The sequence below is a fragment of the Pectinophora gossypiella genome, chromosome 25 (assembly GCF_024362695.1).
Source record: "Pectinophora gossypiella chromosome 25, ilPecGoss1.1, whole genome shotgun sequence".
Classification (NCBI taxonomy): Eukaryota; Metazoa; Arthropoda; class Insecta; order Lepidoptera; family Gelechiidae; genus Pectinophora; species Pectinophora gossypiella.
The window spans coordinates 4,320,433-4,333,589 of NC_065428.1; the positions used below are offsets into that span (position 1 = coordinate 4,320,433).

The window sequence follows — 13,157 nt, forward strand, 5'->3', positions numbered from 1 at the left end:
TGTGGAGTGTTTTAGGTATTATTATAAAATAAGCTTGTTCAGACAACTCACGTGTATACTAGCCCCCCCTTCATCCTCGGCCTCAGGCTCCCCACCACCTTCTTCCTCCTCACCGCCACCTTCCTCCTCCTCCTCGCCGCAAGATTTCGCGATAATGAACGCGTACGACATGTAGAGGGGATCCTCCTGTTAAAATATTGGTGGAACTTGTTATGCTCGACAAATGTGAACTGTCATATGATTGGTCAGGACTAAAGTACAGGGGTAAAAGATGACACCCCGGATACAAAAATCTCATTCTTACCTTATGCCGCCGAAAGCGAAAGTGCGAGCGGCACACAGTCTGCGCGCTCACCCGCTTACTCCTTAGCGGCCTACGGCTTTAAAGACTAAAGACCCAGAGGGGGTGAGGTAGACGCCCGAATTGGTGCGAGGCGGAGAGTTACCGTTCCATAGGTTTTACCGTAGCATTATTTATTCTATGTTACAAGACAAGGAACCAGATTTACATACAAACGTGTCATTGGAAATGTTTTTGTAGTAGTCAATCCATTCGCCAGAGTTTTCAACCTGCCCGAAGGCCTACGACTTGTTTTAATGACTATTGTGTTAATGACCGACAATTTTACGTGCCGTTCGAACAATCCGAAAATGGCTCCCAACACCGCTTGTTGATCGGTATCAATCAACAAATACAACTGGGCTAATGGTTCCGTCAAGTGCTTTATATATTTTTTTATTTTTCTTTTTTAAGTTTTCTCCTTTAAGTACATCTTTTTCTAAATATTTTTCTTACTTACCCACTGTATTAATAATAAGTCTTATTAAAAAGGATGCCTAAATTAAGGATAAATTGTAATACCTATTTAATTGGTTCCCCAAGACACAGGCTTAGCCTAGTTTGGGGACCCCTGTTTAATTAACCATTGTTATTATCTGTATTTTTGTAATTGCACTTGTTTTTAATGTCTTACTATATATTGTCATTGTGTTGTAAGTTTGTGCAACAAAGATTATTATTATTATTATTATATTTACTTCAAAAACGACAGGTTACCTGTAACGCCCCCGAACGCTCTGTCATAGCTCCTCGACAGAATGTGGTCACCAGCTGTGTCAGAGGATCGGGTTTCCCTTCTTCTTCTACCACGTCGCTCTTCTTCAGTTCTGCATCTTCGAACGATTGCTGGAAACACATTTATAAGGTTAGTTTTATTACATACACGTGCTACATGGATAATCATGAGAAGATGAGATGGTTCCAAGCCGAATCTGGCTAATTCCAGAACCAGAATGTTTATATTTATAACTCTATTTTATATTTATTAACTTTTGAATCCGAAAACATCGAGATTTTAGTTCTTTAAAAGTAGGTACAAGTTATAAAACACTGTATACAGGTTATATCATTAACTGTGGAGATTTTTTGTTAGCACATAGTCAAGCAAACAGTTTTATACACTAATGCTATTTGTCTGTAAATCTTCCTAAAATAAAATAAATATAACACACTAAAAACATTGATAAGTCTGATTTTTACAGAAGCCAATACTGACTGGTCTACTTATTAAATTTTATTACACGGGTTTGTCGAATAAACAGTATTTTTTACTGCCAAAAGCGAGATAGACCTCGCCGCTCTCGCAAGGGAAAGCGTAGTGAAAAAATATACTAAGGGACGGTCACAAAAAAGGCCACACTGAAGAAGCAATTCACCTAAAAAAGCAGTAATGCAATTTGACATTTGCGCATATAAAAGTTAACATGCAATCAAATAGTAATATTGATTTAAAGATGTGTCGCTACAATTTGGTCTGTTTAGACCTCTTCTGTAATATGCGCAACGTGATAACATTTTGTCACAGTAATTTTATCGATTCTGACGATATTATTAATCATTATGTCGTTTTGTCGATTGGTGCTAATATCTGTAAAAATGAAATATGTCATGTCGTCATGAGTCGTTTTCTCTTTTGTTTTGTATTTTCCTGTTTGTGCAATAAAGTATTTGTTATGTTATGTCGTTCTGTCAAAATACAAATAAAATCACGTGACACGCATGTCAAGGAAAAAACCAAACTTATGGATTTCGACAACATACATTGAATCGATCGATAATTTTATCACGTTGCGCATGTTAGCAACGCTGCCAGCGTTGCTGTTATTAATAAAGCTTTATCTAATGAGGTATAATATGAGACCCATGATGAATATGTGGAATACTCACAGTAAGATCTTCAATCATGACTTCTTGTCCCACATTCTCCTCTTGCAGCCACAGTTCGTAGTAAGTGCGGGCGAAGATGTTGCAAGCGCGATGTCTGTTTAAGCCGAGGATTTCAAACAAAATTATATAATTAATTTTCTTATTTAATATTTCATTAACGTCCCCACTGCTGGGGCACGGGCCTTCCCTATGGATGGATCGGGCATTAAACCACCACGCGGGCCCAGTAAGGATTGGTGGTTATTAACGACTGCTAATGCAGCCGGGACCAACGGCTTAACGTGCCTTCCGAAGCACGGAGGAGCTCGAGATGAAAACTTTTTTTTTGTGGTCACCCATCCTATGACCGGCCTTTGCGAAAGTTGCTTAACTTCAACAATCGCAGACCGAGCGCGTTTACCGCTGCAGCATTTTGGTATTTTAAGTTGACATTTACATCCTCGACTTGCGGACTTTACTCACAGGAGTTGAGCGTATCATACTGCCAATAAACAATACAAAAAATAAAAATGAAGAATGCCGATTTTGAGGGGAGTTCAAAGAAGACCTCGAGGTTCACCTTGACTAAACCAAGCCTGCCTTATCCGAGGTTAAGCGTTACTTCACACTTGGATAGCTTCTAACACTGTATAAAGCTCAAGTCCGATCATGTATGGAGTATTGCAGCCATTTATGGGACGGATCAGCTAAATACCAACTTGCCGCTTTGGACTCAGTGGAGCACAGGCTAACGGCTAAGCTACACTCCTTAGCACATCGGCGAAAAGTCGCCAGTATGTCGGTATTCTACAGACTGCACTTCGGGGAGTGTGCCCGCGATCTACACGAGCTCATTCCACCACCCCCCTATTATCTTCAGACTTAAAAAAAAAACTAAGGACGGAGTCGAGTTAGGTTCGAGTGAACATTTTAGAATACTCAATGTACCATTCGTTATACTTAGTAGTATTTGTTTTTATATACGTAGAGTACCTATAGATACATACATACATAACATAAACAGCCTATATACGTCCCACTGCTGGGCACAGGTCTCCCCTCAATCAACCGGAGGGGGTATGGAGCATACTCCACCACGCTGCTCCAATGCGGGTTGGTAGAGGTGTTTTACGGCTGATCGACAATCGGGTGATTCAAGCCTGAAAACTCCTTACCAAACATAGGACAGTCTCACAAAGTGATAGCTACATACAAACTAATTTTATAAAGGTGTACGGATCGCAGACAAGCGACGGCGGCCCGTTTCCTCGCGGCGCACAGCACTCGCTTCCAGTTGTTTGAACGCAGCTTCGGTTTAGTAGCCTAGTTAGTCCAAACGCAGCATGCATAGTAACAACGAAAACTTATTAACACGATAAATATTTGTTAATTTGTTTACTTACAAATATCTAATATCATATTTGTAATCAATCGTCTGCTAAACAAGTACTACAAAAAAAATACTTAAAATTCTGACAATTTAACTTCGATATTTGATTTTAAATAGGTACGGTCACGAGCGTCAATATGCATACATTATGGTACCATGTCACATGTTTTTTTTTTGACAAATTGCACTTTAAGTCTCACTAAATGTCAAATATTTTAGTGCGACAGAGTCCTCAAGTGGGTACATTATATTGCTCATAACTGTACAAAGTAATTTTAGTACAATAAGCTTGCAACGTAGATGTAATCAGAAAAATAAAAAATAAATAATTAAAACGTAGAATAATATCTAGTTGGAAGGACGAATTCCACATTCCATGCTACATTAACGTTTTTAAGGCTCAATCATACATATTTTTTGTTAATAAAATTGTGTTTTGTTTTCAACACCAAACAGATACTTAGCTTGTCTACATATATACATATTATAACCCGATTGGGGTAGTAAGAAGTACATCCATCGTAAGATGAACTAAGTACCCATACTGCACCGAGCATTTTGCAAGACCAACGTGAGGTGGCGAACCGTATCGCCGTCTATAATGGTCGAGCGAACTGTGTTAGTGAAAACTGCACTTAAGATAACATACTACTGAGCTGTTATTTAACACTAGTTTTAGACGACAAAAACCAATCAAATTCACACAAATAAGAACCTTGGTAAGGAATGTATAGGTGTGTGTCTAAAGCAAGCTATGACCGCTCTCTTCCTCTGAATAGACACGACGGAGCGATACGCTTTCTTACTCATTTGTTGAGGATGGTCGATCTAGGGAATGTAAATCATAGATATATATAAATACATAAAAAATATAATAAAAAATAATGCTACCACGTTAAGCCGTTGGTCCCGGTTACTAACCGGAGGGGGTATGAAGCATATGGGGATATAACGCTGCTTCACTGCGGATTGTTGGAGTTGTTTCATTTGTCCGGCCAAGTAGTTAATGCCATCTGCGGCAAATCTACAATAAGTCACGTCAAAAAAAAAGGAGTTGTTTCACGGCTAATAACCGGGACCAACAGCTTAACGTGCCCTTCGAAATAACTTGAATAATTTCAAAAAATAAGAACCCAATCACCCATTGTACTCGTATAAAAAACATAGTATGTCAGTGCAACTCACCATATGCAACCCAAATAAGACCTTGCTCATAGCGACGATCCTCTCGACCGTATCATCAATAATCTTGGCTTTGTTCTCAGCTGTCTCCACGGCTATCGCGGTCTTGCTCTTCGACCCCAGTTTGCTGTACAAGTAGTGTTGCCACGACATCTCATCAGCAGGGTCTATCTTGTCCGGTAGAGTCAGCTGGGTTTTAGCGAATTCGGAGACATCTTGCTCGGACATTTTCTGTAGGAAAAACGTTTTGATTTTTTTAAATAATGGCCGCGATTCCTGCAGACACCTCCTAATTTTAAGTTATACCCGTCATTTTCTTATCCGTCGAAAAGAAATGGGACGGATGATTGTCAACAAGTTAAGTTTAAATACATCGGCCAATAACCCGACAGACTTAAGTAGACAGCACGTCAAACGGATTGCATACCAGCGAGATGTCAATTTTATTCGCACGGGTTATTTATTCATTCATTTTAAAATTAACTATCCTATTGTTGGCCGTTTTCACAACGCTTGAAATGAAATGAAATGCAATTTATTATTATTATTTATTTTATTTGCTTATTAAGCAAATATTACTACGAAGCGGACCTTCATTCATAATTCATCCATAAATTAAAAACTGGGGGGTTAAAATGGCCACATCGAAGCAATTCATCTAAGAAAGCAATATTGCAATTTGACATTTGCGCATATAAAAGCGAGTGCGCAATGCAACCAAATGTCAAATAGCAATATTACTTTCTTAGATGAATTGCTTCGATGTGGCCATTTTAACCCCCCAGATCTATGATCGGGACTATGGAAATTCGTCGAATTTTAATAAGTGGCCAATCATCTAGTATATCCGGCTATAATAGTACGAGTTCTTACTGTGTACGGTCACGAGCATTAATATGTATACACTTTGGTACCATGTCACATTAACCTTTTTGACAAATTGAACTGTAAGCCTCACTAAATGTCAAATATGTTAGTGCGACAGAGTTCTAAAGTGGGTACATTATATTGCTCATGACAGTACTGTGTGTTACCTTCAAGAAGCGGTCCTTGCAGTGCTGCACGAGCTCCTGCTCGCGACCGGCAAACAGGTTAAGTCCAACTGGCAGCAACCTCTTCAAACACGCCACCATCAGCGACGCTTGCACTTCTTTATCCTTGTCTCGCTTCTTGTCACGGTGCTTCTTCTTTTTCTGTTTTTAAGATATACATTTAACATAACATAACATAAAATGCCTGTATACGTTCCACTGCTGGGCACAGGCCTCCCCGCAATCAACCGGAGGGGGTATGGAGCGTACTTCACCACGGTGGAGGTGTTTTTACGGCTAATAGCCGGGACCAACGGCTTAACGTGCCCTCCGAAGCACGGAATCATCTTACTTTTTCGGACAATCAAGTGATTCAAGCCTGAAATGTCCTTACCAAACAAAGGACAGTCTCACATATTACATTTAACATGGATAATTTAACATGGAACCGTAGTAGCCTAAATGGTAGAACGCTTGCCTCACACGTTGAGTTTCGAGCACAGGCCAAAACCTATGATTGTCCAATTTCTTTTCGAATTCATATTTGGATCATAAATTATTATCACGTGCTGAGCGGTGAAGGAAAACATCGTGAGGAAACCCACATTTCCGAAAAATGCATTTTCAGAGGTGTGTGACCTAATCTGTATTGAGCTGGTTTACTCTTCGCGGGTTGGAAGGTCAGCTAAGCAGTCGCTTCTATAAACGGACCCTGTGACAACGGGACAATGCTAGGCAGACGATGACATTTAACATCGATAATATAATTAAAATGTCTTCATTCGCTTGCACTACATCTACACCGAGATCGAAAAAGACATACATGAACTCATGTCACTATCGGTGCGAACAACGTCGCAAAAGGTTTGACAATCCTAAAATGAATACGACGAATCGATGGAACTATAAATCTACGCAACATTATACAATACCTATTATGGGTGTCATCACGTTCATGACGTTGGTGTGAAAACTTCTTGTCTTACTAGACTTTTACGTTTGTTTAGCCAATGAACTAGTTCTATCTGCTCTAGGCATTGATTGTTACCCTATAGCATACCCCGGACACTTCATACAAATAACCTCGTTTTACACAGACACTACACATTGACATAATCGTACACGCGCATCTGTGTGTGTGACGTCTGACACCATACGATTCAAGTCTAAACTATGTTCGAGGGGGGGGGGGGGTAGGTAAACCTAGCTCGGACGCTGGTGGGGAGCGGAGAGCTGCCGTTCTATACGTAGTATTATAACTTATTCTATCTTAAACTTTTGTTTTGAAACTAGCTTGCCTACTGTGAAGTTTTATTAACAAAAATCACACGAATTTCGGAGACGATACTTACTATAAGCAGTAGATGGTAATCTAAACACAAAACAAACCAAATTACCTTGCCACCACCCTGCGGTGTACCATCGACCACAGTGGTGACTCTTCGAGTAGCTGTAGGCATGATTAGCACCTGCAATGAACACGAATGGCTGACACATTGAGATGGAACAATTGTTACGATGGACAATATTATTATACTTAAGGATAGGGGCAAGAGCGAGAGAGTGAGATAACGAGACAGAGATATAATACTCGTAGAAAGAGATAGAGATACATTGTTTTAAGTTTACGCGGTTATTATCATAATTAAAGCACATAATAACGGGTTCTTACCGCGTTTAAATGGGGATATGAGACTCTCGATATTTCGACACTGTTACAAGTGCCATGTTCACGGGATGACTGATGAGATTGGAGTGGAGTAGGTAGATCCATAATTTCTACGGGCAGACATATTTTTTTTCTGTAGTAGGTGTTGTAAAAAGCTTGAAACGGCCTAATGTGGTAAAAAAACGTGAGGACACAGTGAGTGCGGTTTGTCGTAGTGAGTTTGGTGCGAGTTCAGATGGTTCCGAACATTCCGATATCAAAAACATAAACAAGCAGCAAAGATAGAAGGTAGACAGATATGTCTGCCCGTAGAAAATTATGGATCTACCTTCTCCACTCCAATCTCATCAGTCATCCCGTGATCATGGCACTTGCAACAGTGTCGAAATATCGGGAGTCTCAATTCCCCATTTAAACGCGGTAAGAACTCGTTATTATGTGCTTTAATTAGAGATAGAGATACTTAGAGAAAGATCAGAATTTTTCGTACAGTTTAATAGCGTGGACATGGTAGAATTAGCAATATTTGCGTATGGTACCTAGATACTTGGTTACTAAAATATTGGTTATAATCAAAGTACTAGTGAAAAACAGATTTTGAATTTCTTCTCACGGTATTTTCTTCCCAAATTATACAATACCTCAAAAAGAAATAAAAACCAAATATGTAGGTAACCATTGCATCATTTCTGAAGATCCTTTATGGTGGACACAAACATTTAAGACAGTAACAGACATTGAAATTTTACGTGAACATGATAAAGACAGCGCAAGTTTATTTAAAAGACATTAAATTAATTTAAAGAAAGACATTGTACAATACAACATAACTTAGAGGTATCAGAAGTTGTAAATTTAAATAAACGTGTGAAAATTTGATCTACTGCTGGACATAGATCACAGTACAAATAATCACAGATATTTCTACACTAATCAGATCATCACACAGGATATGGAGTATACTCCATCCCTTTCAATGCATTTTGGCAAAGACAATTTGGCCGATTTCTAATTTTAATATTTACACACACAGTACACATGCCTTGGGCTTGTATCTAGTTTAAAACTATTATTGTTTATTATTTTGTACCTTTTTTAGTGTTGTAAACCCAATATTTTTATGAGCCTAATAAATAAATTTGAGAATTTTTACGAAGGCGGTTCGGTAGTTTGAATATGGAGGTTGGCATGGTCAAGTGACGCCATCTGGCAGATTTTCAAAAACGGCGGCCCATGATGTGTGTGTCTGTGTGTGATGTGGTCTATATGAGAATATTGAGAGTTATGTATATAGATAGATATACTTTAGTCTACATTGCCACCATCAGTACCACCAATCAGGCGGTGAACCGTATCGCCATCTAAAATCTATCGTCTGTGTCTGATTGACTGAGAATAAAAACACCTAAGTCCCTAGAACCCTCTTAAGTCATGTCATACTGTACCAATGTAATGTCAGCACATGCAAAACATCCATCTCACCATATTGTCGATTTCATTCGCCGATATGAAGTTCTGTTCCTCCTTCAAGAAGTACTGACTCTTAGACCAGATGTTGAATATCTCAGCCACATGGTTGTACAGTTCTTCCGCCTCTGTTTGGAAATATTTATTATTTATTTATTTAAATCGGATACATTTAAATACAAATTATGTTAATATATGTTAGAACTACGTTAGTATACAAAGTTAAAAATGAAAATAAAAGAAATATTAGGGTATTCAGAGGTGTGATCGCAAGATGAACTAAGTACTCACACCTTACTGAGCTTTTGGTGGTGAGACATATCGTCGTCTATTATGGTCGAGGCAAATGTGTTAGGGAAAACTACATTTAAGATAAATTAATAACTCATTGGTGCAAGTCCGATATCGGGGTTTGAACTGGCGCTTCCCGTTTCAGAAGCAAGCCGATTACCACAGTACCAAAGTGCTATATATGAACGGAATTAGTTCTATGATTTTTATTCGCTCCCACTCCACCTTAGAAGTTGGCAAGATATTCCTTACCTGGTACATTGTTCCTGAGCCAATGGTTCCTTTGCAAGTCGACGTACTTGATAAGCAGCGGGTAGAAGGAGTAGATGTCCCTCACTAACAGCTGCCAGTCTTCTTGTATCTGCGACTCTACTTGCGACGTGTCGTCAGTTGAAGACTGCAAGTTATGGGAGAATGTTGCTATGTTAGTTTTTTTTACATTTAATCTATATTATGATATAGAAGCCAAAGGTCACTGACTGCTTGACTCACTGAGTCTCAAATTTTGCATGAGGGTTTGCCTTTTAGGACGTAGACTAAGATGGAGTTGTGAGAAATTCAACCCCTAATTTCTTTTGCCCCAAAAGCTTTCTGGTATAAAGTAGAAAAGTACTAAGAAGCGTTTATTTTTATAAATTCTATGCACGTGGTGAACGGAATGGTGATGATGATTATACCACACAGATGAACCACAAGAGCTAGTTAAAAATTATCAATATTATTTTCAACTACGTACCTTGATAAATCCTCTCAAGCTCTCCTCCTTATGGAACATATTATCGGTCCTCTTTCTCACCCTCTCAGCAAGAGGAAGGAAGGAATCCCTCAGGAGCTCCTCTGAGCTATTGATGATTATTTGCTGGGTGTATGTGGCGATGCGTGTCATCCAGGGAGCGCTTTCATTGCCAATGTTTTTCTTGATTAACTTTAGGACGTTCTTCAGAAGCTGGTTCATGTGTTCAGCTGTTACCATGGTGACGTGGTTTCTGAGGAATTTATGGATGAATTAATTTGGATATGTTTCCCTAAAGACCAAATTTCCACCAACACGCAGTGGAGCAGCATGGTGGAACATGCTCCAAACCCCTTTCGATTGATTGAGGGGTGGCTTGTACTCAGCAGTGGGACGTGTATAGGCTACTTATATATTTTTTGCCTGAAGATTCAATAAATGCATAAAATACTCTTGCATTTACAATAAGCAGATTTTAATAGGTAGAGAAACGGCTGAGGTGTAACATAGTCAACCACAGAGAATAATATAGAGGTAGACACAATGTTATAAGTAGTACAAGAACTCAGATCGTCGTTTGTTTGACAAAAAATGCCTCTAAAGATCGAATGATAAAAAACATTTGTGGTAAGTGTTTAATTTAAGACGTTAAATAGGTACCAAATTGAAAGCCACAACTCACAACTCAAACTAAATCTTATTATATCGATGGTTCTCCGTTCCTGTCTATGGCCGACCACTAGGGATAACGTGCGCAACGTGATAAAATTTTGTCACGGTCATTTAATCGACTCTGACGATATAGTTATGTCGTTTTGTCGATTGGTGCCAGTATGTGAATCTAAATAAGTCATGTCGTTCTGTAAAAATACGTGGCGTGGCGTGGTGTTAGGGAAAATACAAACTTATCGATTTGGGCAAAATGTATTGAATCGATCGATAATTTTATCACGTTGCGCATGTTAGCCCTGCAGGGTGTGTGATCATCATCATCAGCCCATAACGTCCCCACTGCTGGGGCACGGGCCTGCCCTATGGATGGATAGGGAGATCGGGCCTTAAACCATCACGCGGGCCCAGTGCGGATTGATGGTTATTAACGACTGCTAATGCAGCCGGGACCAACGGCTTAACGTGCCTTCCGAAGCACGGAGGAGCTTGAGATGAAAACTTTTTTTTTGTGGTCACCCATCCTATGACCGGCCTTTGCGAAAGTTGCTTAAGTTTGTGGGTGTGTGACATTTGCCTCTAAATATTTTAAACCCACTTACCCAGCAGTGGGCGTAACATTGTCAGGACCCTGAGCCCACCAGAACGGAAGATACGAGCACAGCAGAGGCAGCACCACATCAATAATGTGCGGTGCGTCAGTGTACGTCTTGTCTGACTCGACAAACTGGTCCACTTCACCCAGGATCGTTTCTAGAGTTGGCATTGATTGCTCCATCTTGGCCATTATATCTGTAGGAAGATTTGGATGAGTTTAGTTCTTTCTGAATTGGTTTCTGTTCAAATGTACACAAAACTTAGTACATTCTAAAAACATCACATACGGGAAGAAAGAAGGAAATAGAGGAATACCAAGAAGAGCTTACATGGAACAGATGAAAGAGAAGGCGAACGTCGTGTCTTATAAGGAAGTCAAATAATTGACCTTTGATAGACAATAATGGAGAATGCTACACCGACATGAACGTGGCTCTTAAATTAATAATGATGACTTTATTAAGTATCGTCCATCCATCCATTAGTGTGCCATCTGCGGGAAATCTACAATAAGTCACGTTCAAAAAATATAAGTAATATAAGAAAGGATCCCTACTTTAAGCACCAGGCACCCTCCAATGACACAGTGTTTACACAGATTATTAGCCTAAGAAAGAGTATGCAGGTACATTGAGTAAGTACTATTTCATAAGTATTCGGAAAAATGGATACTTATGTTATATTATTTATAGTTAAAAGTCCATCACAAGAGTTATCATGAATTTATCTCCATATTATGATGGTATTCGATGGTTTGTATTTTTAATGTGATTCAAGTGCAATAAAGAGTTTTTGTATTGTATTGTATTGTATTCGATTTCGTTTGCCACTTTCTTTGGAAGGTATCCAGCTGAAATTACGTACTGATCAAATAGAGACAAGACATTGGATACACGAAAGTAACGTAATATATTATTACCTTGAGCCTCCAAGGAGTGGTCAGCGATTCGGTTGAGCAGTGAGAACTGGTTATGTTTGTTGAGATGCGGTTCCAGGAACGCCACCGGGAACGTCGAGCTGAACGCTCCAAGACAGGATCCCTAGGAGAAGAACATAATGAGTCAACATCTTTTAGAACCCTTACAACTCTTTGAAACTTAATCTCAAGTGTGGCCGCAATGATAAATGACCTAGTTGGGCGATTGGTTTCCACCTTTATGGTGACCCTTAATTATGATCTATCAAATTCAAATACAAAAATATCTTTATTCAGTAGATGACATAGTCACACTTTGAATCGTCTTTTTTTTACATAACGAACGTCTCATCCTAAAACTACTGCAGCTTCTTACAACCTGTATAGCCGGGAAAAGAAGCTGCAAGAAAAACCTCGGCACAAGGCCCTAGACATTTTTTTTTAAATGCTGTTACACAATTTAGTAATTTGGCTGCCTAATATTCCCAAACGGCTAATCCCATCCATTCATATCTTCTAGATAATCACTAGATAATCATTAACATGTGACAAAGGACACAATCCTTCTGTCAGTTTATACAGCTAGCCCGGGAAGACAAGCAACTGAACGCTTTCTATGTTTTTTAATCTCACATACTTCAGCATAAAAGGAACTGTTGACCCCAGCAAGGGTTACTGTGGACCCCGCCGACTGTTGTCGATCAGTATTGGTTCGTAACTCACCAAAGCGGGCTTGTTCCTCTCGATCTCCGTCTTGAGGTACTTCCTGTCGTGCGTGAGAGTCGCGTCCGTGCCCAGAGCGTACAATGACCCCAACATCTTGTAAGACGCCACTTGGATCTCATCCACTGAAAGAAAAGGTTATATTTATATAAAACGTAAACGTAAAACATGAATAGCCTATGTTCCACTGGTGGGTACATGCCTCCCCTCAATCAAGGGTATGGAATTCCACCACGTTGCTCCATTCCGTAAAAACGTATACTTGATAAACAATATGCACAGC

At 39.4% G+C, this 13,157-nt stretch overlaps 1 protein-coding gene across 14 annotated transcripts in view; it reads right to left on the bottom strand.

Annotated features, from left to right (window-relative positions):
* Positions 1-13,157, bottom strand: part of LOC126378014 (ryanodine receptor) — a 167,659-nt gene that overhangs the window by 28,587 nt on the left and 125,915 nt on the right. For all 14 annotated transcript variants that reach the window (XM_050026051.1, XM_050026050.1, XM_050026042.1 and 11 more), the window contains 13 exons: positions 12,875-12,999; positions 12,155-12,275; positions 11,241-11,430; positions 9,973-10,222; positions 9,489-9,633; positions 8,961-9,073; positions 7,207-7,278; positions 5,813-5,971; positions 4,782-5,009; positions 4,312-4,424; positions 2,228-2,321; positions 1,058-1,186; positions 52-186 (listed from right to left, as the gene is read on the bottom strand). In XM_050026051.1, the coding sequence (XP_049882008.1) occupies positions 52-186; positions 1,058-1,186; positions 2,228-2,321; positions 4,312-4,424; positions 4,782-5,009; positions 5,813-5,971; positions 7,207-7,278; positions 8,961-9,073; positions 9,489-9,633; positions 9,973-10,222; positions 11,241-11,430; positions 12,155-12,275; positions 12,875-12,999 (1,874 nt within the window). The remainder of the gene's footprint in view (positions 1-51; positions 187-1,057; positions 1,187-2,227; positions 2,322-4,311; positions 4,425-4,781; positions 5,010-5,812; positions 5,972-7,206; positions 7,279-8,960; positions 9,074-9,488; positions 9,634-9,972; positions 10,223-11,240; positions 11,431-12,154; positions 12,276-12,874; positions 13,000-13,157) is intronic.